The following is a 22,669-nucleotide window of genomic DNA, read 5'->3' as shown; positions in this document are numbered from 1 at the left end:
CCTGAGTACAGGATCTCCGAAAGACCAAATCAACACTTCGCATCTACTTGTATCCAGGGATGATTGTTTTGGGTCTGGGATCCAGAGCTCATTTCCAGTTCCCCATCCTGTTCTCTTTGTGTGTTTTTGATTTGGGTTTATTGTTTTTTTGTTTGTTTTTTTTTTAACAACATAAAACAAGGAAATAAAAAAATAGTTTGCCTCACATCAGATTAACAATATTTTATGTGAATCACACAGATAGAGTCAGGAGTTAAGAACAACCCAGCACACATGTATACGGGTAACAGGAATATCTTTTACCGGATTACAAACATAAAAATTATGTTTGAAATTGGTATTTCAACAGCTGTCTAGGAGGTGAAAAAAAACTTCCCAAGAAAAGGCAACAGATTTAGCAACTCACCAGCGGTGATATTTTTGCGTCTTTCTCTGGAATACGGAGTAGTGACTGTAAGGGGAAGAGAATACTGAACTGGGCAGACCCTGGGCTTCTATCTATAAGGTAAAGAAAGCAAGAGCAAATAACCCCTCTTAAAAAATGCTGTCTACCACCACCTAGTGGAAAACACCACTTCAGGTTCCCTGACCTACATAAATTTATAGTTTATCTTGGGAACAGCCATGACTTGATTGCTCTTGCCCCTCCCCGAAACGTTATAAGGAAATAGAGTTAGCAGAAAAAAATATTTCTTTCTAAGAACAATTTCCAAAACTGAACAATATACTTCCTGGTCTGTCATCTGAGCTAAATCCTCAGTTTTGTCATCCCCAAAATGGAGGTAGTAAGACCCAGGAAGAATTTTATGAAGTTTAATTAGTGCAAAGTGCTCTTAATAGCAAATAGGGCTTTTAGTCCAAGGATCTCAGGCTGCTTTGGTCCAAGTACTCAAATTACTGAGGCTTCAGTCCGTGATCCAAGAGGCAGATGTACTGCTGTGCTTGCTATATAGAAAGATAAATAGCGGGGGTTGCAAAGTTACAGTTGCCTGAATTCACATAATAAATCAATAGCTGAGCAGGAGAAAAAAAATCTGCATAGTTGCAGAATTGTTGGATCCCTGCTGTTCGTATCAAGATGGTTTTACTTCTGGTAGCTTTTGGAGAGAGGAGGCCTTCCTCCACCTTTGTGTATGCAAAATATTTTGTAAATGGAGACCAGATTCCAGCAGCCAGCACAGTACAAACAACCCAGAACGGGTTCCTGTGCTTCTCGCTATAGGGTTGCTCAGACCACACTGGCCACAGGGTATTCATCCAAATGTTACCAGTGAGTACTGGGAAGAAGGAACCTTTACAGTAACACTAGCTCAACTGGACAGCTCATGCTTTGGATGAGAAGCTGATTTTCTTGATGCTGTTACGTCTGGTACCTTCAGGGGCTGTACCAAATAGATGAGATTAACTCGCTGAGTCAGGAGTGAGGCCTGTATTTGGCAGAGGAAGGAGGAGATGGGCTTAGTCACCTGTCGGAGTTCATTCCCAGTTCTCTTTTCAAAAGCACAGCCCCTGAAATTAGTTCTCACATCTTGGGAAGAGCGGGAGCAGGAGGGGGCCAGGAAAACAGCATGCATTTATCCTCCCTGTTTTCTTTTTCTGCCAGGTTCTAGTTGCCAATACTGCTGAATCGCTGGAGTCACTTCTTCTGACTCTGAGATGTTGTGGCAGCAGAAAAGGCACTGCAAGAGCCTGTGGCTGACAGCTCCTGACATTTTTGCTTTACCGGTGCACATTCACACTGGTGTTTTGCTTGCAGCTACCCATCAGATGAAGCCTATGTCATTTGGAGAGATGGTCTCCGAGCAGGAGACAAGCTGGGTTTTGCCACCTTGCATCAAGCTCATGGGTGGCTGTCGTTCAAAGCTGTGGCAATAAATGGCAGCTTCTGTTGACAGACCTGTATTGGCAGGACCAGAGCAACTTATATCCACTTAAACTGCTTCCAAAAGGGCATGAACATGGTGCACAAAAAATTTGTAAGTCCCTTAGAGGAATTTTGTGGCACTGGATGAAATAGGTTTTCTTAAGCCACCTCCACTGAGAGTTCAAATGAAGGTCCTTTCCTTTGCAAAGAACTGGCAGCAGCACTCTCGTGGTTGCTTACTCATATCTCAGCAGATAAGTGATAGCAGAGAAAATCCCTGTTTTAACCTTTCGTCACTTGAATCCTTTTGCAAACAAGCCTGAAAAAACATCCACGGTGTGCTCAAAGAGGAAGGATGGTCTTGGATGTGGTCATTACTTTCATCCACTGTGTCCCCATGACTCATTTAATTCCTCACGTGAGCATAAAGCAACAAAAACACACAGTGATGTCAGGAATGGTAGAAAAATGATTGCTGCAGAATCAACGTCCTCTAGCAAGACAAAATAAATGAGCGTGGTGCTGAGGCACGAGTTAAAGATTGAAACAGGCAGCACCACAACAAGCCCTCTACAAAGCTGTTTCTGAAATGGAACTATCCGGCTCACGCTGGGCAGACGCTGGGAATCGTCATTCACACACAGCTAGAAAAAGAAGAACTCCCTGAGGCAAGAGGGAGAACCGGGCCTAAACCGAAGCTCAACGGGCAAATGGAGAGCTGGAAACTGTCTGTGGCAATACTTTTCAGTTCCTTCTTTCCCTGACAGCTGAACTAACGCTCATCACAGGAGTGCAAACCAGGCAATTATAGCAAGCGTGGATGCCACAGGGCTGGACGGGCTCACTATTTATAGCTCCCTGCCGACAGAGCTTTCCCACTGTGCCCCTGCACACAGGTTAAGGTACAGTCCATGCCTTGAAGGACTCACAGTCTAAATAAAAATAGAAAGAAGAAGGACTAGCAGCCCCTTTTGTGATGAGAGCCAAGCCTCAGAGATGAAAGGATAAAAAGGAAATCCACAGCAGAGCCTGGAACAACGAACTCCAACTTCTCCCCCACAAATTGCCCTTTATTTTGTTAACTCCTTCCCTGCCTGAAGTGCCACCTCTCCGCTACTCATAATTAGTGCCAAACAATCTGATACAGCGTCACTGAAGTGTAATCGCAAGCTCTGGCCCATCTTGCCACCGTTAAATTCTTTTCCCTACCTAGAGCAGAGGTGGGAGAAGGGATATGTGCCTGCCCTTAACTCCCTCATGAGACATGGGCCCGTGCCCCATTGGCAGGGTGGGAAGCACTGGACCAGGACAGCATCCTGGTGCGCTGACCCTGCTAAAGGGACTATAAACTCCCAGGAGAGGAGCAGGCTGCCAGCTTCCAGCGTTCAGTGTATCAGCTGACCACGGATGCGAGTCAAAGCTAGTGTCCTTTGTTTTACGTGGAGGATTATAACACGAGCTGTTTGTAAGTTGAACTTTAAAGTGTCTTCTTAGCAATTTGAAATGTGGTCACCCAACAAAGAGAAACCTTTACAAATACGTTTTTTGTATTTGAAGTTGGAGAACATCCACTGGCCTATTTTTAGCCGTACATTTGAACTGGGCATGTTACAATCCTGCCTCTGTTCTAATGCAGCAAACCGCAGAGAGGATTCACTTGACCTGCAGTATCAAATACAGAGAAAATAAGACATTTGTCTTATTTTCCACCCAAAATAGCAGTGAAGTAGTCATGCTGTGACATGAACTGTTAGTGTTGAGACACAAGAAAAATGAATATTACAGGAGCTGGTAGACTTCTAATAACGTATTGATAAAAACAACTGCTAGAAAATTATATGGTGATGCTAATTAGTATTTGTAGGTTTAAGGACCTGAGATCATTTTCTGTTACCCTAAATACACTACACATGCAAGAGTAAGAAATAATCCTTGCTGAGGTGAGTTCTCAGCTTTCTTCAAGGATTCTTTCTAAATCCACCTGACTTTTCCTTTGCTAAACGTTTCTTTTAGCTCCAAAACTGATGCCCTTGCATGAGCGAACCCTCCCCTGGCAGCTGGGTTTTGGACGATTGGTTTGACCACTTGGCGTTAAACATGATGCAACACGGTATGACAAATGCAAGGGAACATCAGGATGGAGCGCAATGGAAATGCTGCATCTTATCTGACAGGTCAGCGGGAGGGAGAGGAATTATTTGCCCTGGTAACAGAACATGGAAAAGTACAGAGGCAGGGGGCAGGATGCATTTGCAAGCATCTCATGTTCCCTAAACTTTTTACAGCCCCTCATTAGGCTTTGTAATATCCTAAAGTAGACAATTATTGCTACATTCACTTTCTGTCTTTCCCCTTCTTCAAGAAGCTGGGGAAAGAACCCAAAAGACCTGACTGCGGATGTATTAATTCCCACCATCACGTCAGGAAGACCATATGTACGACGCATTTCCCACTGACAAGGAAAGAAAGGTTAAAACCTTGCATGACAGGTTAACAGCATGATTTGCAGCAACAGCTAAAATAAATGGTTGCAGGCACGAAAGACTAGCAGGCAGCTAATCCTTTAAAGACTTAAGAGCAGCTACTACTTCAGTCCAAGTAAATATTTCAAAATAAAGTTAATTAGTGGTGACTAGTGGGGTTTTTTTTTCCCCTTTGTTTTAACAGCCCAGGCTGAAATGGTGATTCCTCCACAGAACCTATGCTTTCAGCGCCAAAACTGCTTCACAGAAGGAGAAAGAGCCCTCTCGAAGAAGATTCATTGCGCTTTTGTTCCTTACTGTAATTGGCGCAGGCCTGGAAAAGCTCTGTATGAATCTCACAGGTCTGTGTTACTGTCAGGGAGACAAGCTCCAAGAGCAGCTTCCGTGCTGCTCCAGAGATGGAGGACAGCATCATCGCTGACTATCCACAGAAGTACAGTGCAGAGGAAGGAAAAGTTTGCTTCCTGATTCTTGTCATGAGTAAGCTCTGTCCATGCAGGCCGTGAAAAAGACCTCCTATTAATTGCCTTACTTCCAATTAAAAGAAGCTTCTTTAACACCTTCCTAGACACAGATGAAAGCACGGAAGGAAAGGCCTCAAGGTAACAAGTATGTAACCAGCGCAAACCAAACTCTGCCTGAGCCTGGAGAAGCAAAACAGTCAATGAAATAATTTGGAAACAGTCATTTGTAATCCATGATTAAGCTTTTTTCCCCAGGATTTTTTTTTCCTTGACCCTTGGCTCCATCTCAGAACAAGGCCAATTCTTTTGGGAGGGAGGAATCTGTCATGACCCACTGAACTGTCCGAACTATTTTTTAGTTAAAGCTAGCATTCCTAAAAACCTCAAGCTGCTTGTGTATTAAGGAAGGAGAAGGGAAACCCTCTGAACATGCACATCCCTATTTCACATGGGGAGCGCGGAACACAGAATGCCAGGAGCCTTGCGGCATGAAAGTATAGCTGGGCTGAACGCAGAGTTCTAGGAAAAAGGCAAAGAACATTTCACCAGGTAGAGAAGGCAGAAAATGAGGACAGGATTGACAACTTCCCCAAGCTGAAGAGCTGGAAGAGGAGCAAATGTCTCCGCTAGCGGTTGGGAGGACAGAGAGATCCAAGGGCTGGGCAATTTGCACTTACCCTCAGAACTGATGAGCTGCAGCTCCAGACGACAGCAACGAGGAAAGTGCAAGTGGAAAGGCAGGGTCAGCCGAGGAGTCCTGGAGGTGCTTTGCAGGTAGAGATCTTGCTGGGAAGAGCAGGACAAACCCCCCAAGGGAAGGGCCAGGAGAAAGCTGGCTAAGGAAGAGGCAGAAGATGCCAGGGGTGGTTGTATGAATGAGCTGATGCTTGGGACTTTTAAGGACCTGGCATGAGGGGGAGGAGCGTGGGGAGAGCATGGAGAAACTCGTTTAGACCATGGCGTAAGCGGAGCGTAGCACAAATCTGATTAGAAGGGACAGAACTGTTGTGCTGAGTCATTTCTTCCTGCCCTGCAGGGTTTTTACGTTGTCTTTTTAGGCTAAACAAAATCCATATTGCTGTAAAAGTAGCAGTATAGCACCGAGGCTCTCAGTGGCAAATGTGGCTGAATTTGGCTAATTGCAGTTGACAGAAAGAAAGCAAACCCCGACAGCGGGGGCTGGTCTAAGTGTTCCTGCACAATGGGTACCAGAAAAGCACTAGAGATGCTGTTGCAGATTGTGCTGTTTGTTCAAACAAAGCATTTGGTTCATGGCTATATTTATAGCACGGGGGTCGTATCCAGCATGCTCCGAGTGAGTCATCACATTCTCTCTCTCTCATCCTCTGCAGATGTTTCACACAACTTCTACGAAAATATTTTCAGGACTAACATCAGTGACCTGCCCAGCCCAGCCTGCTCACAACCCCACTCTGCGGATGGTCAAACAGTACGCATCCAGCCAGGCCTCCAGGATGAGGTTATCAAAAGAGTAAGAGGAAACACAAATCACTGCCAAGAAAAGACAAACAAGGAATTTGAAACTCAGGTTTCCTCTTGCTACATCACCACAGGACCAACGATGGGCCTTGCTCTTCTCCCCATCCCGTGAACCTCCATCAGCACGAGCACACGGAGACTCTCAGAGAGAAGGAGCAACAGTGATGCCAAAACCCCATATATAGCACACATCAAGTTGCTGCCTGGAGTACTTACACCCCCTTTTCCAGGATTGGACTGCAGGGCCCGCAGCTGCTTCCCTGTGGAGGGAATAACGTCTCTTTACAAGGCTCTCTGTATGGACAGATGCAAAACCATGAGCCTGTAAGGAACACAATATCGCTGGCTCTGCAAGCCTTAAAAATGAAGAATTGAGAGACTGGGATAGGATGATAAACCCTTCAGGGTTCACTTGGACCCGAGGCTCACAGTCTCCAGGCTGCTGAAATTCCTTAGCACTTCATCACATCAAGCAAACTACGAAAGCACAATTTCTGTCTCTTCAAGGGTTTATTAGAACCGTTTGCACAACACTTTGGATAATTCTGGCTTTTCCTATTGCTCCTTTCCACTGCTGAGTTTATCTCCTTCCTTCCGATTTTTGCCATGGGATACAGGGAGCCCCTTTCAGGCAGGCATCCTTCTGTAGGATCTCCCAGCAGGGGCATTAGCCATCACCTTGGAGATGCAGCATTGGATATGATGCTTGCTATAAACCCTCACTGTCCCCAGCCTTATCCAGCGCCTGAGCTGGCAGAGACCGCTGCATTGCTTTTACCAGCATCTCTGGCTGTGAAGCCTCTCCTGGGAGCTCGCTGAGGTCCCTCAGCCAGCGTGTGGGCAGCAGGTTGACTCCTCGAATGTCACCGCTTGGTACAAGCCTGCTGTCTGACTTCCCTTGTCCAGGGAAACTGGCTGTGGGAAGTGTTAGAAAATTAGTTACACGTGGCATCTTTGAGCCAGGAGCCACTGGTGGCCATCTCTCTCTCAGCTGGTGGCATTTGCACCGCCAAGATTGGTAAGGAGCCTCCTGGGGAGGAGAGGAACAGGCCCCATTCTGCCTTGGGGAGCACAATATGCTATTAACAAGGAGCCACGGCAAATAAGGAGCCGAGAATGAGCCATTTTAGATCCAGCATCAGTTTCCAGGGTGTGTAGTTAATGTCTGCAGCTACCCAAGGCTGTCCCCACTGCTACCGTGTTTGCTCCCCCCAGTTTATTCACCTAGATGTTTCAGACAGCTTGTGTACGTAAGGGAAGTTTCATCTGATGTGATGATGCTTGGGAACTTTCGTAGAATCACAGAATCATAGAACTGTCTAGGTTGGAAAGGACCTTTCAGATCATCAAGTCCAACCATCAGCCTAACGCTGCCAAAAGCCATCACTAAACCATGTCCCTCAGCACCACGTCTACGTATCTTTTAAATCCCTCCGGGGATGCCTTAGCTTTGTTCACTCCAGACAGTCAGAAAAAAATAAAATCAAGATATTTACTTAAAATAAACCTTTGCTTTTAGGAATAATACACTGGGGGGAACTTCTCTGGGACTGCTGGTAGCTCAGGCCAGAGGACTCTAGAATCACATTTCCAAATGGCTTTCCAGCAACTTTATGGTATTAAGTACATAATCGTATAAATACACCATACAACGGCAACAGAAGAACATCATTCAGGATCCATGAATTCAAGCACTCATAAACTAGAGAAAAGCCTAAAATCTGGGTGCTTCTTCTTTCTCCAGAGATTCTGTGCATAATAATACCCCATCAAGCTATATAAATGCCGACTATTTTTTTCTCGGAGACAGCTGCCTTGCCGAGTGCCCAGAATGGATGATGCTCAATAAAGGAAACGGTTATTCAGTATTATCCTCATTCATCAGTGTTTGGCCAGTGCCTTATTAGTCATTCAAGCCCTGCTCTAGAACCAGAAACTTCTTCACAGGCGTTTTCCTGCTGCCCTCCCCGCCGTAGTGAGTCAGCCAGCTCTGCCCACAGCCACAACCCCCGTGATTTCACAGAAGGGGAACTGAGGGGCAGAGCCATTAACCGTGGGGTTTGGCAGCAGCGTCTGGCACCGGGGTCAAGGGAAGGATACAGCTGCGCAGCCGGGGAGCTCAGGGAAGGCAGCAGAGGAGCCGAGCCAGCCACGAAGATCACCCGTGCAGGTCCACGGCGTGGCAGGAATGGGAGGAAAATTAAAAAAAAACTACTGTGGCAACATATCAGCACAGAGGCACCGAAAGAGCAGCCCCATTTAGGAGGAAAGCTTCATCCTTATGTAATGTTTTGAGAAATAAAAGAGCTGACAGCACCGATTACGCTCAAACCTACACCAGAGCAGCACCACTGGACCAGGCTCAGAGAAACAAAATGTTTGCAGTAAAATTTTCCAATCTCTTGACATAAATGTAGACTCATGCAAGAGAAAATTGAGCCCTGGCTGTTAGCTACTCTACAGCTAGACAACTGATAGACCCTAGAGCACCTAGAGACTCCCACACTCTGGAGGAAAACCATGCTTAGAATGCAATATGTCAACTCAAAGAATGCAGTTGTCTGGATCTACATTTTTACAGTGGTCAGCATACCTCTTTTCTTTCCCAAAAGCGTCTCCCTTTTTTTCCAAATTAAATATAAAACAATCCCTGTAGAGAAGAAAATTTCCCGGTGGCCACCCCTTGCACGGACAGCCCTGGGAGCATTAGGGCAGGGATTGCTCTTATTATTATACGCTGTGCTGCCTGAGGACTTTGCTTCTGTCAAATAACAAATAAATTAATTGCCTTTCCTCCAGAAAGGCCAGTGGGTTTTTCTCCTGTCCTCTACATTTGCTTATCCCTCTGGTCAACCCCAGGCTTCCGCATCTTCTCCCTCCCCCTTTTCTTTTCGCATCCAAACCTCCCTTCCACTTTCTCTCCCCTTTCCCCAAACCCAAACAAACACACATTCTTATCCCCTAAGAGAGGCTGATTCATGGGTTTGCGTCAGCAGCCGCCCTCCTGGCCAGACCCGGCCTTAATGGACGCGTTTCAGCGGCTGCCAAGCCATACGTGACAACATCTGGGGAGCAGGGCTGCCACCGGGGCCAGCGGCGGCAAGACCGTGAGAGGGGCGAGGGCCGGCATGACGCAGCGGAGCAGGAGGGAACGTGCGCGGTGTGTGCCTTCAGAGATGGCAAGGGAGATCCTGAATTCAATCCCTCCTTCGCCAGAGTGCAGCGCCAGGGCACAGGCAGCCAATTAAGTCAAACGAGGGAAGAGATGTAGGTTAAAAAGAGATCTTGGCTCAGGCTTTGGGTTTAGTCTAGAACACTGGAAGAGGAAAAAAGGCAATTTGAAGAGCACTTTCAGAGCAAGGCGTTCATCCAGCACTGTGCTCATCTCAACACCTCCACGGGCCCGCTCCGCACTGACAGCGGTACCTGCCTCTCTTCCTTTCAAAACCTTTCAGTCCGCAGGAGGCACAGCTGCCAGTTCTGGAGTATCAGTATGAGCCTGCGAGTCGGATTCAAACAGCCGCTGCGCTGTTACGTCGCCCAACAAAAGGGAACCGGATATTTGGACCCTGGGCCAACGCCATCAGAAGCCTGGGGTCTTCGCACATTCGGTAAGGGCTGCACGTGAGGTTCAAAAACCAACCCCGAGCTTCTGGAGCGGCGCGTTCCCCTGCCGCACCCCGGGCGTTCTGGAGTGCTGCGCTGCAGAGGGTGACCCCCAGCTCTGCCCCAAGAGCCAGCCCCGGACCAGATGGAGCTGTGCCAAAGCTGCTGGCTCAGCAAAGCCTAATGCCGACTGCAGGAGCTCCATTAGCCATGGGAAGCAGCAGGCAACAGCAGATTCAGCTAAAGCCTTAATCTGGTTGCCCAGAACAGTTTTTAGTGTGCGCTGACATCTGTGAACATGCAAGAGGCAAGCTTACGATTTGTCCACAGAATATAGTGAAGTTTATTCCTATTAAACACGTCGACTTGCATCGCTTACTTGTCGCATACTTGTTTCTCCAGGACGCCGAGTTCGTTCCCACTTCAGCAGACAGACAGCTTTTACTTAAATAGAGCTACCGATCTGTTTTCCCCGAGTCACGCACCACCGAAGCTAGCAAAACAATACAAACGGGATTTATCCAGTACAAACTATACAGAGATTTCCTTTTTACTGGCCTAGGGAATTACGCACAGCATATTATCTAGGCAAGGACAAAACGTTTCCAAATATACAGACGTATGGAATGCAAGCGTCTCCAAGTGTCCACGCTAGTCAAACCCAAGAGTTTTGGTATTTAGACACTTGAGTCCTGGTCCGGCTTCCAATTCTTCTCCCTGTAGCCGCTCAGTTTGTTTAAAATAATAAGCAAAATCCAACAATAGTCCTTTTAAAGGATAAGTGGATTTTGCCAAAAGTAACCGCGGCGTGGGAAACAGTTTGCTTCGGAAGAATGTGTTTGCTGAGTAAATAAGCTTGGTCGGGCTGACAGAGGAGTTGTGCAGCAAATGCGCGACGCGTAAATTGTTTCATGCAAGTGCAGTTTCCCCCTCCCGCCCCCATCTGACTTCTGTTGCTCCAGGCACGCACGGGACAAGGAGACCGGAAGCATTTCTGATGGCCAGAAAGCAAAAGGAGAATTTAACTACGGTGTTTGTCTGCAAAGGTAAACCCAACGATAACCACAATCTTGCCGAAAACTAAAATAAACTCTAGAAAACGGTTAGAAAAAACAAATATCTTTGCTGCTGAAACCGGCTCATCTATTTTTGGGTAATTGCTAGAATTGCCTTGCCCAAGAAGAACTTCTCACAAGCAACCAGCATTATGTAACCAAAAGAGGAAAAATACAATAAACCACATGTTCTTCCCACCTAATGTTGCAATTCGTTTTGGTTTAATTCCATGTTCCAGCCCCCACCCCCTCCCGCCCCCAGCTGAAAAACCTGCAACACCCCAAAATGGGGAACTGCCATCTTGTGACTGATAACACTTCATCGACAGCCTTACAGCCCCCCTCCGGTATCCAGAGTAACTCACAGCTCTTACTGCCAACCTAATTATAATGCAATTAAATACATTGGTCAGTCATCGAAATCCGGGATGTCGTCGTAGGAATAGCCGCGGTAGCCTTTGGAAGCGTAGTACGCAATGCGCAGGTGGTAGAAGCCTGGGAGAAACACGAGGATCCCGATGATGAGCACGGGGATAGCGCGGTCCGTCCCCTGCAGAGGAGAGAGACGCAAGTGCGGTGAGGAGAGATCTGCGGGGGGAGTGTGTCTGTCCTTTTTCTTAACTCTCCTCTCAACTATTCATCCCTAAGGCCTGGCTAGCCGCCAGAAAAAATTACAAATACATCTTAAATCAGAAATAGCTCCGTTTTCTGCAGGCTGAGCTCTAAGTCCTCTCCCTGGCATCTCCTCCTTGCTCCAGGAAACCCTCCACTGAACCTCTCCTTTGGACGGGAGGGGTGGCTCCTGCTCACACTAATCGTGTCACAGACCTGCAGCCACAGGCCGGTGCTGCCGGCTGGGCCGAGCGCGAGCTCTCCTGTCTGTGCCTGGACTGCTCCCGATACAGCCAAAACGCTGCTGTTTCCACAGCGATAAGCAGCAGCTGCCAACCGTAAAGCGATTCCATACGGCACCAGATAAAAGGAGAAGCGTGCCGCGGAGGAGCAGCGAGTCAACTACAAACGGGTCCCCTATCAGCGGATCCCAAGTGCAGAGATGAGAAAAGCGGTGCCGTGTCCCATGTAGCAGTCTGGTATCTCCTACAGAAGGAACCAGAAGACCTTCACTGGAAGAGTAACTACCCAGCGCTACGTCTTTCCAGGCCGGCAAGCTGAAGCTGACCTCCGCAGGGACGCAGCGTTAAAATGAAACCGTACCCCGGGTAGGACAGAGGAGCCCAGCCCTCCCTGGCACGTCTCCAGTCCTGCTCCCACCCTGCTCCACGCGTGCTGACTAAAGACCTCCGCGGGCTCTGCCGCCAGAGGAGCCGGGCTGCCAGCAGACGCCAGCGAGGCAGCCGGGGGGGGATTCATTCCTTGCTTCCAGGCCTTTGCTCCGAATTTCTATACACTGAACGTGACGGCTCATGGCAGGCTTTGAGGAATGGGCTAGCAATGCCGAACTCGTAACCGAAGCGTAACCGAACCACTTACGCCTTTGCTAATGTATCCTGCCAAGAGGAGGGCTCCTATGATAATGAGGAAGGTCCCGATCATGAAGAGCACAATAGCCAGCGCAATTGCCTTGTAGGGGATTTTCGGTGGGCTCTTCTTGAACTGGATGGAAAAAAACCCCAAATATTAAACAGCTTAACTCAGCACGGTTCCCCTCCCACCGTGGCAGAGCTGCCGATCCCACAGCTCGTGGAGGTGACGTGGGACAAACTTGCAGCAGCTCTGGTCTGTAACGGCCCTTCCGCGAGAAATCTTGCCCTTGGAGACCCCGCTCAGCCGGCCTTTACGCCCGCTCTTGTTTCCAGTGAAGTTCTACCGGCTTTCCGGAGGAGAAGGGCTGACGCGGCGGCTGGCAGCCAGCCCTGCACCTTTCTGAGCCGAGGCTGCTCTGCTGGGGATGAACACAAAAGCCGCCCCCGCAGCCTTCCCCGAGGAGCTCAGAGTCAGAGCAGCAGCTCTGAAAGGGGTTTTCTTCCCCGCTTTTTACCTGCAGGTCGATATATCCATCATCGGTGCTGGAGAGCTTGGAATATTTGACTTTGCTACTGGGAATCCCAGCGGTCAGATTTGTACGTGACGGCATCATTACAAGGAAGCCCGGGCGTCAGCTACAACCTGGAGAACAAAGAGGAAAAAAAAAAAAACCGACCCCATCAGAGCAAGCTGGATGATGGAGTCCGAGCCACACGGATCAAGTTTCTTAAGAGAAACAGAAGTATCAGGCCTGTACTAACCAAAAGGCATCTTTGTGCTTTTTCATAAATGAAATCTTTTCAAACAAAGCTTTGCATTTAAGCCTAAAATACAAAAAGTGTGAATATAGCCGCAGCCGGGTTTGCCAATATTTGAAAGCAAAGCCCAACTAAGGTAAAATTTGTTTTTAAAATAAGAGAAATTCCACGATAACATAGAATATATTGTCCTACTCCCATTTCACAAGGAGATCGCGCTTCCAGCGGGGCGATGTCTGAGGTCCAGCTATTTCTAAACAGGGACACGAGCAAAGAAACTCAGAACCAGAACTCAATAAAGCGGCTTTTCAACCAGCCGGATATTTTGCAATAGATCCATTTTGCAAAAAAAAAAAAACCAAAAAAAAATAAAAACCCCACCCCCTGGAAAAGAGAACGAAACGGAGTTGTCATTCCCGAGACAGCTCGAGGCGTGACTCCGAGGGAGCACGACGAGGGGACGGAGTGGTGACGAGGGAAACAAAAAACCAGCGAGGAGCTAAAAATCATAGGTCACTTGTGTGTCGAGCTGCGAGGCAGGCAGCGTTCGGAGCTGAGCTTTATTTAGTTACGCCGGGGCCGTACCCTGTGATTTCACCACGCCGCGAAGCCAAGGCCGGCAGTTTTGCTGCCAGCAGTGACAGGCCCAGGGAGAAGGACAGAGCCAGCCTGCTTCTGCACCTCGGAGCCCAGCCTCTCGGGAGCTGGAGCCCGGATCCAGCCTGGAAACACATCCCTGCCTCAGTGCACAGGCACCGAACGGGGGCCAGGCAACTCCTCCCAGCAGGACCCAGGCGTTCGGTGGCTGCTCAACCCACGGCCTTGAGCCTGCGCTGCAGCCCCGGGCCACGACTCCCAGAGGCGAGGCAGAAGATGGGTTGTTCCCACGCCTTAACTTCAGTAGCTTTTTTATTTTCTGAGAAAGTGTGGAATAGAGAAAGCAGAAGCGCACGTCCCAGCTGCTCCAACAGGAAGGGACAAAGGTGCTTTTTCCATAACGCCATTTGGTACCTAAAGTAACAGCATCTCCTCAAAATAGTCTCCACTTGAACTAAAATCCTTTGCCTCCCTCTTGCTAATTGCTGGCACCTTCCCCTGCCATCAGGTTCGTTACTCCTGCAGGAAATTTGACTTTTATATAAAACCCAATACCCTCCCATATTAGCACCCCCCCACACCCCGCCGGTTTTGCCTTTAGCTTAAGCTTTTGGCTTTTTTGGTAGCAAAAACCTGAGCACAGACAAAACGCGTAATGGAAGTCTCACCCCAGAGCGGTACCGCTCACCCCCTCGCTCCTCGCACACCCCTGTTCTCCAGGTCACAGCACTCAAATACCCCCAAGCCCTCCTCCCCCCCGGCCCCGTGTGCCCGGGGTAGATGTGCAGGGGAGGGGAAAAAGCCAAAAGAAATCAGGGCATCCGAAATGTGTCAGATTTCCTGACTCTGCCCCGTTTTACTCCGGAGTTCCACAGGACTTGCTGCCTGTCCCATTATTTACCAGGCTATTCCTAGAGGCTGCCTAGGAATTATTTCCGATTTACACTCGCATAAATCACCCTGCCGTTCCCATGACCTTGCTTACTAACGAGAAGGGGGCTACTAATGACAAATGTAAAAAAAAATAAAATTATATTCGGATGCCATGTTTAAGGGCCAGGTTCAAGTCCCCCGAGCTGCACTCTCCTTGCGCCCTACGTTGGTTCAAGATCAGAAACGAGCTCTTTAACAGGCAAGTAAATGGCGAGTCACGCGTGTAATGCCAAGTTTTCTAATGTAACGCTCTGGGGTGGCGTTTCACGCAGTCGGAGCCCACGGTGCTGGGGGAAGGCGCCCAGCGCAGCCTCACCAGAGGAACTTGCCAGCGAACGCAAACGTGGCGCTTCCCGCCCAAATCCTTTTTCGCCCCCAACTAAGAGCAATACATTTTTCTTCCCTCTCTGCCCAGCAGCAGGAATAAGGAAGGAAGGGGAAGGTCATTCCTTGCCCTTTGGGGAGCTCAAACCTCACACCTAATGCGATGAACCCACCCCCTCCAGCCCCGAAATGGTTTCTCTGCTGCTGAGGAGGAAGTTCCCAACATGTCCAGGACCTCCCCCCCCCGGCAAAACCTGCAGGGCTGCACCCCCCCTGCCTCGCGCTGCTCCCCGGGGTGCGCAAAACCACCCAAAAGCCGTTACCTGCTATTCGTGACGCCGCTCAAACCCATCTCTGCCGCTGCTGCTTCTCTTCCGCGCTGCACAACAACCCAGGAAGTTTATTGCCGCTGACAGCGGTTCCCTTCCAGGTTACGGCAGCCGCTCTCCCTGGCTCAGCTCCGCGGGGTTATTTTCAGCCTCACGCTCCGGCTCAGCCGCTGGAAGCGCCCTGTCCTTGGCCAGCCGGCCTGGACCACGTCCCGGGCACCCAGGCCCACGTCACGCGAGACCCGCCGGAGCCAATCTGTCGTTTCAGGGCTGCATTCGTAGATGGTTTATGGCACGGCGCGTTCACACGCGTCACTCCTACACGTCCTTTAAAATAAAGCTGATTTTCTGAAGGAAGAGCTGGACGTAACGAAACTGTCAGACACAGCACGGGTGTGTGACAGACAAACTACAGCCAGATTATTTCTAGCACCTGGAACAACGTTGAGACATGAGATGGAACACAGCTGGGATCCGCGTCCCCCAGCTGCTCCGGGAGAACTGCAGGAATCCCCGTGGTTCCAGTTCCTTTAAATTAATAAAATAGGCACTAATTTAGAGCCTGAAAAGCCTAATCTCCTTAAGTTTCAAAGAATTCCCCCTCCCCCTTTCTTATTGTTTTTTTCTCCTTGCTAAGAAAGTCTAAACATATAAACTTCAAAAAGCTTACTGCCTCCAACACACACAGCATTTACCAAATCTCCCCGGCTTTTTTTTTTTTTTTTCTTTTAAAAAAAAAGAAGGGACCATCTTAATTTGAAGTATTTGAGTACGGCAACGGGAAAGTAACCATTCAGCTGCTTTGAGGATTTCTCCAGGACGCAGACGGCGCACAAGTCAAAACACGAGCGTGTAAGATAATTCTGTTAAAGGATGTTTCTTACAACATGAGGCTACTCACTTTGGGCTTCACAGCTGTAAAAATAAGCAATTAAACCACTTGGCTTATTTTTACGATGTGTTTAATGAGAACAGCACAACTAAGGTTCAGAAATCCCCTACAGCAGGAGGCTGCCCCAAAAAGAATTTGCTCCCAGCGCTAGCCCAGCTTTACGCCCGGAACGAAACCCAGAATCCTTCCCTGCTTCAGCGTCAGGAATCTTCCTTTCTTTGCCGCGAAGCCCAACATTTGCTCGCTGTATCTGTGGGCGCCACAACGGCCACCCGATGTGAGAAGCGGATTCCCCGCATTCGGAGGAAAAAGAGCCTCCTGGTTACCAAAGGTACCCGCTACTACTGTCCTGGGCAGTAACGCGGCAACTGCCGGATACCTCTAGGGCAGCTAAAGGTCTCGCTTTCGAGACGTTTTACTTCAGGGTGCCGATTTAATCGGCAAGCGAAGACAGTTCAAGAGAACTGAAAACCAAGCAGGGCGCTCCGCTCCCTCCATCGCAGCGGCGGAAAACCAGTCTAACCCATCCCTGCTGCTAAGGGAGCGTTCCTGGCCACGGAGGACCGAGGGCAGGGCCACTACGAAATCCCGTCCCCCAGCTCTGAGCAGGGACAAGGTCCCATGGCAAGTCCCTGTCGTTCCGACACAGCAGAACGTGTTTCTCAGTCCGTACTGCCACCTCGTGAAACTCTTCTGCTACATCAGCGGGGCTTTCAAAGTGTCGAGTTTTCAGGCAGTTTCCGCTCGCCGCTCTTGCGTTGCCGGCCAGCGGGAAGGACGCAGCCTCCTAAAAGCCCAAGATAGCCACAGCACGCGGGAGCCTGGGTGCTACCCACCCCCCAGCAAGGCCACTGAGCTGCCTCAGGGTTTCTTCACTCGTGACCACGTGGAGTCACTCAGATTCCAGACTGAGGGTCAGGATTTATGGCTCTCTGGGAGCAATAAAGTGCAAAAAAACCCCCCAAAACCAAAACACCCCCCACCCAGTAGCTGCCTGAAAACTTCTTAAATCCTGTTTTTCATGATCAAACCTTCAGGGTGAAACACGCCATAAACCTTTTTATCTTCATCAACAAGATGATCAGAAACACCCTCCATTAAGAGAGGAATTGCTGGTGGCACAGGTGAGTCGCTCGTCAGAGGCGCGTACGGTGCGGGACAGGCACCCAACGGATGCAACACGCGCACAGCCCTTGGGGAGCAGCTCAGCGTCACTGCGCCAGGAGCAGGAGCCAAACCGAGCAGGGTTCCCACGAGAGCTCCAGGAGCCCGCCCCGCTGGAGGCAGCCCTGCCATCAGCCACAGCGAACGCGTTTTAAGGAAAGAAAACTCATTTCACAAACCACCTCCGCTTAAAGCACAGAGCATCATGGAGCCATCAGTTCTTCACGCTGTAACCACACCCCTCCATTTCAGCCCAGCTCCACAATGAAAGCAGAAGCTGGTAACTCCAGTGCAAAAAAAAAAAAACAAACAAGAAACAAACCCCAAGCAGAAGTTTGCCTGTTGGCAGTTCCTTTGAAAAAGGAGCTAAGGGTACAGGAGCAGAGTGTGACAAAGCACTGATACTCTCCATCCACATTTAAACAGGATAAACCCCATGAAATTATATTCTTTATTTCCATTTTCCAAGTTTCAGTTAAAGTATCAGCTTCAAAAATAAACGAAGTTAAGGTCAAATAAACTCGTGGCATAACTGAACAGCAACCCTAGTCAGCTACAGGTCCACAGGTGAAACTCAAGGCAACGTCGTCTTTCTGCAAGTTAAATACCGTGCCCCTTCTGTAACACAAGGCGAGAGGAGCAAGACATTTCACCTCAAGACAGCATCTACGTAAGAGATTATTGGAAGTACAGGAACAGCCTAGAAAAAAACAAAGTTTCCTATTTCCAATGACACCAGTACAGCAAAAGAGCAAGTTGAAAAATATTTACAAAGATATCTACACGACATGCCTAACAGCGCTCAGGCGATGCTCCGACGCACTGAAATTGCTACCACCAGCACTTCCTTCTCCAAGGCAGCAGCCCGGATCTCCCCCTCAGTCCTACTCCAATTAAGAGCCATCTTGTTGGTCTTCAATCTTTGGGGCCAGGTAGTATTTTAAGTGTCCCATATCAGCAATCTTGTACTCCACAACTGGGAAAAAGAAAAAAAAAAAGTATTCAGAAGGTTCTTCAGAAACGCCATTTGATCAAGAGTTCCTAATGCAATTCTAAGGCGGCAACATTCCACAAGGGCGTTTTCAAGGAGAGCTGCTTCTACTCACCAAGCGGGACATCCGCAGACATGCTGAGGGTTACTGTGGGTGACAGAGGAGTGGCTTTGGTAAAAAAGTTGAGGTACCTCAGGGCAAAGGTCAGTTGGACCGGCTCATTCATCTCGATTGTAACCTAGGAAACCATCAGCCTCGTTAGACCTCAGTAAATGCAACGAGTTCCCTCCAGCCTCTCAAATGATTCAGAGACCTGATGCAAAGGCAGTTACTGTGCCGGTCCCCACTCTGCTCTGCAGAGCACTGCTCGCAGGCCCCGGGGTAAGGACCTGAAGTTGGCAACGATTTGTTGACTCTAATCTATAAACCAGAGAAATCCACAGTCCAGTCACCCAGCTTTAACCCCCGTTAAGTCAGAGAACTGGACATATCAGTAGAGACCTCAACACCGAGGACACCACAGCACCCATGAAAGCTTAACTTACAGCTTCCTCCTCTTTATCCACGTTACTGGTCTGCGACAGTTTGATGTTTCCATTTCCCAGCTCCCCGTTAGCCGAAAACTTCACACCGTCTTTCGCACAGGAGATGACAACGGCATCGCCGATGTGGCTGAGATCTCTGCAGATGCGGGCGAACTCAGCAGAAGGCATTTTCACTACACAACTATATTCTTGTTCCTGCAAAGGAAGCGTCATAATGAAACTTCGACCAAGAAGCTTGGTGCAGTCACTACACTTGAGTTTTTCTTTCCAAAGGAAGTTATTTTACAAGCTCAAACTCTTAAATCTGATGTGAACATGGGAAAACACCCATTCCTACGGGAGAAAGCGTAGTCAGCCATTTGAGCCACTACTTACTGGAATTCCAAGCTGCTCCACATCGAGATCCATCAGCTTCATCTCGTAATCAGAAACCTTTTCCTGATCTAAAGAAACAAAGCACAGTTTGACCAAGCGTTGCTGAGAAGTTATCATCCTGAATTTAAGTTTTGCCCCTTCCCCTACCCCAAGTAAAAACACCTCAATTATGACAATAAGATCCATCTCGTTTAATTAGAGATAGAAATCTGAAAGTGACCCAGCCTTTTGTAGGCTGTAAGAGGACAGCAACCCAGCCGTGGGCAGCATCAGTGTGTGGCCTGAAAAAAGTCTCTTACAAAGACAGTATCGGACAAGCTGACTAAGCTGTTTCAATAGGGTAAGTATCAGGTGTCCCCAGCCATTTCTGGAGTATTTATTGTTATTTCCTTCCCCCTCACATCTGCACGGTTTATGAAGACTACCTAGAAGTATCACGGGAGCAAATTAGTTCCTTCCAGTCCCTAAAAGGGGCCTAGAAGAAAGCTGAGGATGGACTTTTTACAAGGGCACGTAGTAACAGGATGAGAAGTAATGGCTTCAAACTGGAAGAGGTGAGATTTAAATATCTGGAAGAAATTCTTGGCTGTGAGGGTGGTGAGCCCCTGGCCCATGTTGCCCAGAGAAGCTGTGGCTGCCCCATCCCTGGAGGGGTTCAAGGCCAGGTTGGCCGGGGCTTGGAGCAACCTGGGCTGGTGGGAGGTGTCCCTGCCCAGGGCAGGGGGTGGCACTGGGGGGGCTTTAAGGTCCCTTCCAACATTCTGTGGTTCTACAACATCGAACACTCACTTGGTGCTTCAAACACTAGAGCCAGCGTATCCGCATTGTCCTCTGCTCGGAGGGTTATGATATCTTCGTTTCCAGCACATTTCAGTATTTTGGACATGCTGCGGGGGGGAAGGCAGGTTACCGGGGGGATGAGGAGCAGACGGCACAGGGCCGCGCGCCCACCGCCCGCTACGGGCCGCAAACGGCGTGTGGGGAGCGGCCGCCAGGGCCCTCAGCGGGAGCCGGGCGGGAAGAGCAGCGCCGGGGCCCGTCCTCCCGCCGTATTCCCCCCACGGCACCCCCCCCGAATCCCGCCCCCCAACTCCCGCCATGGCGGCGACTCTCCCCCGCCTTCCCGCCAGCCTTTCCCGCCACGGCGCGCCGGCAGTGACGTCACGGCCCCGCGCGCGCGCCGCGAAAAACGGCGCGGAAAGCTGTGAGAATTGGGGGAAGGGCCCAGCGGGGCTGCGAGCGGCCCCCGCCCGCCCCCGGAGCGGCTGCCCGGCGTGGGGGGGGGGTGGGGGTGGGTGAGGGCACAGGGAACCCCTCGCTCTCCACCGCCCCCTCACCCACCTCACCCCGGCGGGCCCCGCGCCCCGCAGCGCCTCTGGCCCAGGCCCGGGCCCGCCCCCCCAGCCCAGCGAGGCCCCGGCGGGCTCACCTGGAGAGGTTGACGCCCATGGCGATGTTGCGGTCGCAGCGGTAGGTGTCGAAGCCCTCGGAGCGCAGCGTGAGCTGCACCAGGGAGACGTGCGAGGAGTCCATGCTCTGCAGGCTGATACCGCCCGAGCCCAGGTCCCAGCAGGCCTCGGTGATGAGATCCTTGAGGGCCTCCAGCACCCGCTTCAGGACGGAGCCCTGCACTAGCCGCGCCTCGAACATCCTCGCAGCGGCGGCACCGACCGGCAGCTCAGAACGAACGCGGGAACGCAACTGATCGCCAAGAGCCACGGGCCGCCAAGCGCCCCTTTTATACCCTCCTCTGCCCCGCCCACCGCCGCACCGAGCCAATCGCCGGCGTCCCTCCCTCAGCCGAACCCTATCCACCTTCACATGTCAGATCCGTCCCCTCGCTCTCCAGCCAATCCTGGCACCGCTCCTCCCCTTAATCCCGCCCCCTCGTCAGGCGGGAGCCAATCACCACGCGGGTTACACACACGGCCCGTAGCGCGGGCCCCCGTCGCGCCTGGCCGTGCGGCGATGGCGGCCCCGGCTGAGGCGGGGCGGCCGCTGTAACCCCCGCAGCCCGTCCTCCGCCCGCACCGCAGCGCCGGTGCCGCACGCCGGGCCTGTCCGTAAGGACTTCTCCTGACAGGAACTCGGCGCCTGAGTGAAAACCAGAATCTCCTCTTTACGACAAAGCCGTCGCGATTGCCCCAAGCCCGTGAACTATCGCCACACGAGGCGGCCGCTCCGCCCCGGCGGCAACGACGCACTGCCGCCCACCCATCATGGCGCCGGCGGGCGCACATCCGGGTACACCTGGGCGGGGCCAGCGTTGGGCGAAGCCCCGCCCCCCGCGCCCATCCCGCGCCGCCGATTGGGCGGCGGCGCGTCCGCCCTCACCCGCCCCCTGGCGGTGGCGGGGGGTCGCGGCGGCGGCGGCGGCGGCGGCGGGCGCGGAGCGGCGGCGGGCGCGGTGCCGGCATGAGCGAGCTGCGGCAGCGGCTCGGCCGGGAGCCCGGTGGGGCGCCGGAGCCCGAGGAGAAGGTACGCGCCGGGGGAGCGGCGGGGGGAGGCCGGGCAGCGGCGGGGCGGCGCGGCGCGGGGAGCGGCGGGGGGGCGCGGGGCCTGCGCGGCCTGCGGAGCGCGGGGGACCCTCCGCCTCCTCCCGCCGGGGCCGCGGCTGTGCCCCCCGGCCCGCCCCGCACCCCGCGCCTCTGCCGGTGCTCGGCGGCCTGGCGCTTGGTTTATTTACTCCCGACACCTCCAAAACCGGCCCCGAACGAGCGAAGCCCGGCCGGGGGGGGGCTGTGTCCGGCGCTGGGCAACCGGGCCCGCATCCCCCTTCCAGGAACGTGGGATCGGGGCATAAACTGGACTTATGGGATATCAGGTGGGGGTTACGAACCCCTTAGGGAAGACTTCGGTGTCTCCTAAGTAACCCCCCCCGCGGTGGGGTGCCTGGTCGCCGTCGGTGGTTTCAGGAGGTTTAACGGTGGCATTTCTCCGAAGAAAACCCATGAAAATGAAACCCCGACTCCGTTTTCCTGTAATGTCTCTCCTGTTCCAGTGGGATGCTCCCAGGTCGGCATTCGCTCCGTGAGTTGTGTCGTCACCCGTGTCATCTCTACCCCTGCGCCTCCTCCCCAGAGAGGAAAAAGACGAACAAGCAGTCAAGAAAAAACTTTTGTTGATAATATTTCCAGGGTCAGAGAGAGCGAAAACTGGAGGGAAAATCGGTTCTTCGCTGCGTTTGTACCTTGGGAACAACCCCTCGCTTGTCCATTTGCCCGTAGTAGCATCATATTGACGTTCCCTCTGCTAACGCCTGAAGTACACGATTTAGAGAAGCGTGAAATCATCAGGCGCAAT

The 22,669-nt window shown here is 51.1% G+C and overlaps 3 protein-coding genes across 5 annotated transcripts in view; 1 reads left to right on the top strand and 2 right to left on the bottom strand.

The window, feature by feature from the left end:
• Window positions 1-10,230: 10,230 nt before the first annotated feature.
• TMEM230 (transmembrane protein 230) lies at window positions 10,231-15,898 on the bottom strand. Of its 2 annotated transcripts, none has more exons than XM_074563526.1 (4): window positions 15,393-15,898; window positions 12,972-13,099; window positions 12,464-12,586; window positions 10,231-11,522 (listed from the first exon to the last, which is right to left on the bottom strand). In XM_074563526.1, exons 2-4 carry the CDS (start codon window positions 13,068-13,070, stop codon window positions 11,382-11,384), a joined length of 363 nt encoding a protein of 120 aa, XP_074419627.1. In that variant the 5' UTR covers window positions 13,071-13,099; window positions 15,393-15,898; the 3' UTR covers window positions 10,231-11,381. The 2 variants fall into 2 exon arrangements, with proteins under 2 accessions (XP_074419627.1, XP_074419628.1); XM_074563527.1 differs by lacking the exon at window positions 15,393-15,898 and adding an exon at window positions 13,219-13,745.
• A 1,969-nt stretch (window positions 15,899-17,867) lies between these two features.
• Window positions 17,868-21,597, bottom strand: PCNA (proliferating cell nuclear antigen). The gene is made up of 6 exons (XM_074563525.1): window positions 20,796-21,597; window positions 20,156-20,253; window positions 19,367-19,434; window positions 18,992-19,186; window positions 18,561-18,684; window positions 17,868-18,430 (listed from the first exon to the last, which is right to left on the bottom strand). The coding sequence occupies exons 1-6, from the start codon at window positions 21,014-21,016 to the stop codon at window positions 18,348-18,350; spliced, it is 789 nt and encodes a 262-aa protein (XP_074419626.1). The 5' UTR covers window positions 21,017-21,597; the 3' UTR covers window positions 17,868-18,347.
• An 87-nt stretch (window positions 21,598-21,684) lies between these two features.
• LOC141733313 (phosphatidate cytidylyltransferase 2) overlaps window positions 21,685-22,669 on the top strand; it is a 51,041-nt gene continuing 50,056 nt past the window's right edge. The window contains exon 1 of one of the 2 annotated variants that reach the window (XM_074563520.1): window positions 21,685-21,844. In XM_074563520.1, the coding sequence (XP_074419621.1) occupies window positions 21,782-21,844 (63 nt within the window). In that variant the 5' untranslated portion in view covers window positions 21,685-21,781. The remainder of the gene's footprint in view (window positions 21,845-22,669) is intronic. The other variant, XM_074563523.1, reaches the window with a different exon arrangement.

Source organism: Larus michahellis, chromosome 20 (genome assembly GCF_964199755.1).
Source record: "Larus michahellis chromosome 20, bLarMic1.1, whole genome shotgun sequence".
Classification (NCBI taxonomy): domain Eukaryota; kingdom Metazoa; phylum Chordata; class Aves; order Charadriiformes; family Laridae; genus Larus; species Larus michahellis.
Note: the sequence above shows the minus strand (reverse complement) of the source record. Positions and strands in the feature narration are given on the sequence as shown.